Source organism: Nyctereutes procyonoides, unplaced genomic scaffold (assembly GCF_905146905.1).
Source record: "Nyctereutes procyonoides isolate TBG_1078 unplaced genomic scaffold, NYPRO_anot_genome, whole genome shotgun sequence".
NCBI classification, from domain to species: domain Eukaryota; kingdom Metazoa; phylum Chordata; class Mammalia; order Carnivora; family Canidae; genus Nyctereutes; species Nyctereutes procyonoides.
Genome location: NW_026575139.1, coordinates 34,716,051 through 34,722,161, shown reverse-complemented (window position 1 = coordinate 34,722,161; position 6,111 = coordinate 34,716,051). Strand labels below are relative to the sequence as shown.

Sequence of the window (6,111 nt, the reverse complement as noted above, 5' to 3'; positions counted from 1 at the left end):
GGAGGATTGTGATATATTCAAATTATGTTCTGAGATTCAAGGTAAAGATAAATTAATTTGCAAATCTGTGACCCAGAGAAATTATTTCAGTGAAAACACAGATATTATTTTGATGGTTAGCATCAGTATGCCGCCTCTGGGCCTTGTGCTTGAGTTGGACCTAAGGGATACAGGTAACCTCTTCCACAGGGGTGGTCAAAATTAGACAGTCCTCGAATCCAGGGGTATAGCTGCTGCCTGTGCAGGTGGGTCTGTGAAGCTCAAGGCCGCCAGCTGTGTTCCATGGGCCACACCAGCTTCAGATGGTCTCGCACTCCGTGGTGGCAGTGGAGCAGGCTCCGCAGTCACAGCGGACAGCCACAGGGTAAGTGTAGAAGGGGTCCACTCCGGGGGCACAATTGGGCAGCTTGACCGTCACTTGTCTGGTCTCATTGTAGGTACAGACTCGATGATGGGCTTCGATATAGGGGGGTTCCAGAATGGGCTTCTATCCCCCCAGGAAGAAAACATGGAGCCTGTTAGAACGTATCTTGTTTCTTGTTCTTGGTACCACTTATCACTATCAGAAATTAACTCATTAGTCATTTGTTTACTTGTAAATCTCTCTCCTCCCAGGAGAAAGCAAATTCCTGAAAACATCCACCTGCTCTCTGTGCCATATCCTGGGCTCCCAAAAGAGCCTATGGCACATAGCAAGTCCTCAATAACTATTTAGCAAATGAATAATACTGATCTTTGCGAAAGTCTTCTAACTGGCCTCTCTTCTACCATCACCCCCTACAGTCTACTTATGACACGGCAGCCCCAAGTGACTTTAAAATTAAGTCAGATCCTCTCTCTTCTCTGCTCAAAGCACCAGTGATTTCCCATCTCACTCAGAGTAAAATCAAATATGCTCACCCTGTTAAGCCAGTGGTCAGAACATTCTTCTCCCTTATGAATGACTCCTTCACCAGTCCAACAATTTGTTCAAACATCACCCTCTCACAGAAACCTTTCCTGACCATCCTGACTATCTTCTTGAAAATCAGCACACCACCTCCATCCCCGGCCACTCCCCCACCCTCTTCCTGCTTTCTTTTTTTTACTCCATAGCACCTGTCAATATCATGCAATGCATTATATATTTTCTTTGTGTTGTGTTTCTCCCACTCTAGAAAGTAAACGCCATTAGGACAGGGATTTTTGCCCATTTTACTCATGCTGTGCTTCTACTACCTAGAGTAGTACCTGTCACCCGGGAGGTCCTCAGTAACTTTTTGTTGAATCAATGACCAAAAACAGAGCAAGGCAGGTTCCAGAATGCCCTGTGCACTGTTCTAATAATCAAAGGATTCACTTCCTGATTTCACCTTTATAAATCTTGAATTCAAAGATAATTTTATAAAGAGTATAGAGATCAGGAAATCAGCACAAAGTAGTAGTTAAAATCTCAAACCCTGTCGTGGAAACTCCATCTTCCAGTAATTTGCCAAAATGACCAACACAAAAGAGAGGCACCTGCTATATATTCTCTAGGCCTTTTAGAAAACATAGAGTTTTAGAGAGTTGTCCCTTGGTCACATACTGGCAAATCTACAAGAAAGGGTGATATTGTGGGCATCAAAGGAATGGGCACTTTTCATCAAGGAGGTACCCCCTTCCAAATGATACCATGGCAAATCTGATAGAGTTTATAGTGTTAACCCAGTCTATTGCTGCTGATGTTGTTATAAACAAGCAGACTAAGGGCAAGATTCTTGCTAAGAGAATTAATGACTGAGCATGTTAAGCACTGGAAGAGCCTAGTTGGCTTCCTGAAACATATGAAGGAAAATGATTCTTGCTAAGAGAATTAATACTGAGCATGTTAAGCACTGGAAGAGCCTAGATAGCTTCCTGAAGCATATGAAGGAAAATGATCAGAAAAAGGAAGAAGCCAAAGATGAAAGATGATTTCAGCTGAAGGGCCAGCCTGCTCCACCCAGAGAAGCACACTTTGTGAGAACCAATGGAAAAGCGCTGGAACTGCTGCAACCCATTCCCTCTGAATTCTTGACATGATAAGTGTAAACAAACAAACAACAACAACAACAAAAAACCTGTAAGACTTAAAAAAAAAATCACAAATCCTGAGTCAGACCCTCAACCTTGGGCCCCTGTTGTACCACTTGCCCGCTTAACTTCTTGGAAGCCTCAGATTCCTCATCTGTAAAACAAAATCTCTACCTCACAGCATCGTTGCAGAGACAACGTAGGATGATACATGTAATGTGCGATGCCCAGCACCAAGTAAGTGTTTGGTAAATGTCATCTATAGTTCTTATCAGAGCAGTTGTAAGAGTAAGGAAGTACTAAATAAAGTAGCAACTTACAAGCTTTCAAAAAACAAGGCCTTCACTTGGATTGGGTACATAAAGTATGTTTAATGGAGGCCCAGGATGACGTTCTCACATGAACATCATGAAAGTAATGACTTTGCCTTTGATAAGGACTGTGTGGAAGAGCTCAATTTAATATCACTGCTTCCTCCTCCTTTTCAGGGAGCATTTGACCCTCCTTAGTTTGCTTCATGTCCTCTTACCCTTAGTAATCTGGAATCTCAAGCAGAGTTGCCAGATAAAATCTAAGACACTTAGTAGTATTTGAATATCATAAGAAACAACAACTTTTTTTAGAGTAAAGTATGTCCCAAATATTGCATGGGGCAGGCTTACACCAAAAAAACAATTGTTGTTTATCTCTCGTTCATATTCAACTGACCTCATGGTTTGGATTGGGGTAGGTTTTTGGGTTGTTTTTTTTTTTTTTTTTTTTTTAATAAATCTGGCAACCCTAAAGCCAGGCCATGAGTAAAGGCTATTTTCAGCAATGGTTCCACCTTTGAAGTAAATCCAGCTACTTTGTTGTCAAAGACATCCTCATTTTAGACATGCTCTCAAGTTCCCAAAAATAAGGACTTTATACTTCAGAAACTCTCAGATTACTGGGAAAATAAATTTCATTCTTTTATTTATTTTCTATAAGTAACCTCCCTGTATATATAGTACAGTAAAGGCATAGATAAAAGCTGGTTAATATTAAGTAGAATTTTATTCCCTAATGGCCTTGGTGCTTCAATTTCTCCGGTAAGAACATAGTCCCTGACCTCCCGGGGATGACCAGGATCCAATTAAAGACATTCATCAATCTTTAAAGAGAAGAGAAAGTGAGCTGAATTGAAGGAAACATGGTTTGAAATTTGGGCCCAGAAAGAGTTCCAAAGAGCTGAGAAATGAACTTTGAGTAGAGGTAGGCATGGCCAGGTCACGCCCTGAATATGAGGCGATGCCAAAATACCCCAAGTAGATTCGATGTCAAGTCACAGCTATGGTATCCGTAACAGTTGAATTATTTGGCTATTAGGTCTTATGCCCCTGGATGAGTGAAAAACCCAGCAAATTAGGTAAAGTAGTTTTATTTAATTTGGAGATTTCATCACCATAACTCAATCCATTCATGGGGCCATAATTTTATCTAAGTGATAGTAAGTTGCTCTCTGAGTCCCTGAATAGATGGCCATTTTTCTGAGCACCTCTCATGGTGCTCATGGACTTTTAAGTTGGCATCAATTCAGCTAAAAGACGTATGACTCCAGATAGAGGACAGGCCCATATAATTAACAAATATCTATTGAACATCTTGCTTGTACATGACACTTCAACAAGAGCTAACAAAAGCACAGGAATGAAACTCCTCTCCTAAAGAACTTAGAATCTAGTGTTGTGTGGTGGTGAAAAGTAAGACAAAAGGTAAACTAGAGTCAGGGCTGACCAGGGAGTCAGAAAAGCTCTAGGGAAGGAGTTGGTTCTGGACACAAATACCAAAGAATATATTTAATAATGACAGATGGAAATGAGAAGGGATATGAGAAAAAGGCCAAAAGTGAGATTTCATGAAGGATGTTTAATAAAACTTTTCAAAGTCAGTCTGGTGAGACCAGAGCTCAGGACATGGGTAGACATTGGGAAACCAGGCAAACTTCATACGGCTGAGGACCTTGGAAGTTAGCTTTGGAATTTGCCATGGTGGGGGGGGGGGTCATTAAAGGTTTTTGAGCTGGGGTGGGGTGACAAAATCAGAGCTGGAGCTTCATTAGTAACCAACTCTGGCCTCAGGAGAAAGGGTCAACAGTCATTCTACAGTGTAATGGGACACTCTTTGCTAAATGAGACTTTTATCTTCTAACCTTACAAACATCTCATCTCAGCCCAAAGACGGTTCTAACTTTGTCTAAGACTTTCATCCTCATTTTAAATGCAATGTCTCTTAAAAGGCTAGATATCATTGACTACAAAGGACTTAGTGAATAGGTCTGTGACAATCCCTGAGGTCCCCACAAATTGCAGGTGGGGCCTGGGGCAGGGCAAGGCTATGCATGAGCCACTGTGGGAAGAACTGAGGACCCACCCTCACCTACTAGACAGTGTAAGGTCGATCTCTTGTGAATTGGCTGGCTACATGACATGGAGAGGAATATAGAGAAATTTTGTTTACATGCTCCAACCAAGGATTTATTCCCAGCTTTCTACTGATTGTCTACATAACTTTGTGGTCACTCACTCCTTGAAGTCCTTCATATCACCTGTAAAATGGGGAGAATAATAGCATATTTTAACCTCCCAAAGATGATTCCCAAATATACAGACACTATGTAAATACAAATATTAATTTTACCAATGCTTTGTTAGAGGGGCAAGATCATACTTATTCCAGATTATTTTTGGAGAATGCCAAATAATTGTCATTTTAAAAACTCCACAAGAATGCCCCATTCTACCTCATTTTAGTTAAAAAGTGAACACAGAAATCAACCCAGGTGGCTGGCTCTGAAGGCTTTGTCACTTGCAGCTGTCTTGAGACTCACCTCCCAGGTTTCACAGCGGCCCCAGCAGGCATCAGTAGTGATCCGAAGGCCCCTGCAGCCCGGTTTTTTGGCCACAAAAGTAAACTCCCTCACAGCACAGCCCACAAAGGTGAGCAGGTTCCCACTGGAGGTGCTGAGGACACAGTTGCAGCCAGCCAGGAGGAAGAGGACCATGGGGCCAAGGAAAAGGTATGCCAGCTTCATGGTGTTCCTCCAGAAAGGGAAAGAAAAGTGAGTTTATTAAAAGAGCCAGAGTCCTGGGGCACGTGCGTGGCTCAGTCGGTTAAGTGACTGACTCTTGGTTTCAGCTCAGGTCATGATCTCAGGGTTGTGAGATGGGGCCACAGTGGGGCTCCATGCTCAGCACAGAGTATGCTTGAGATTCTCTCTTCCTTTGCCCCTCCCACTCATGCTCACTCTCACACACTCTCTAAAATGAATAAATAAATCTTAAAAAAAAATTAAAAAGAGAGCCAGCTTTCCCCCAGGGGGTGATCAATAATATGATGGTCACTGTCAAAGGCACCTTGCTCTTAGCATCTCAGAAGAACTGATGAGCCAAGAAAATGTAAATACCTACAAACACCAGCACAGGTGCCCAAAATTTCCTCTGACTCCAGCATGGTTTCCATGGACCCATTGTGCTCGCTAAACAGCTAACCCTTCCAGGGCATCCTCAGGTGTTTCCTTATTTCTACCCAACTGTGGACTTGACTCATGTGTTAGAGAGGTTTGGTCCAATGGTCTCTTCAAAATAAATGCAAAACATGAGTCACACCAAAAGTAATGCATATCCTAACATAATATATGAATACACAAAATTATTTTTGTTCAGATCTAGGTAGAGTATTTGGTGCCATGTTACCTGCCTACTCAAAATGACATTTTCAGTGTCATGAATGGGGAATGGGAGGGGCATAGGGAAATAAAAACTGTACGCCCAGATGCATTGTTGCTAATCTAGCCTACCACAAAACATGGATATGCATAAGATATTATGAATCCTGGCACCTGACTTGGTAGCATTCATAAAAAATGTATCCTATTAGCTACAAATTGCCTCTGCTCTAGGTGTCCACTGTAATAGGCACCTAGTTGTGATTCAATTTGAATCCACATATTGGAAAGCATTAGAGGTGTTTAAAACATAATCCCAATCTACTGTCAAGTCTATCCTCTCTGGGTCGCGGTCATTTTCTGTGCTTTTCCTGGAGCCAGAATCATTC

General features: G+C 41.9%; 1 protein-coding gene across 1 annotated transcript; it reads right to left on the bottom strand.

The window, feature by feature from the left end:
* Positions 1-251: 251 nt before the first annotated feature.
* GPHB5 (glycoprotein hormone subunit beta 5) lies at positions 252-5,089 on the bottom strand. The gene is made up of 2 exons (XM_055304475.1): positions 4,886-5,089; positions 252-487 (listed from the first exon to the last, which is right to left on the bottom strand). The coding sequence occupies exons 1-2, from the start codon at positions 5,087-5,089 to the stop codon at positions 299-301; spliced, it is 393 nt and encodes a 130-aa protein (XP_055160450.1). The 3' UTR covers positions 252-298.
* Between the last annotated feature and the right edge of the window lie 1,022 nt (positions 5,090-6,111).

Bases quoted from the DNA above. Each gene is read 5' to 3' on its own strand.
- GPHB5 (XM_055304475.1), bottom strand. From the start codon at position 5,089: ATGAAGCTGGCATACCTTTTCCTTGGCCCCATGGTCCTCTTCCTCCTG. The intron at 488-4,885 runs GTGAGTCTCAAG...CTGGGGGGATAG, and splicing joins GCCGCTGTGAAACCTGGGAG to AAGCCCATTCTGGAACCCCC.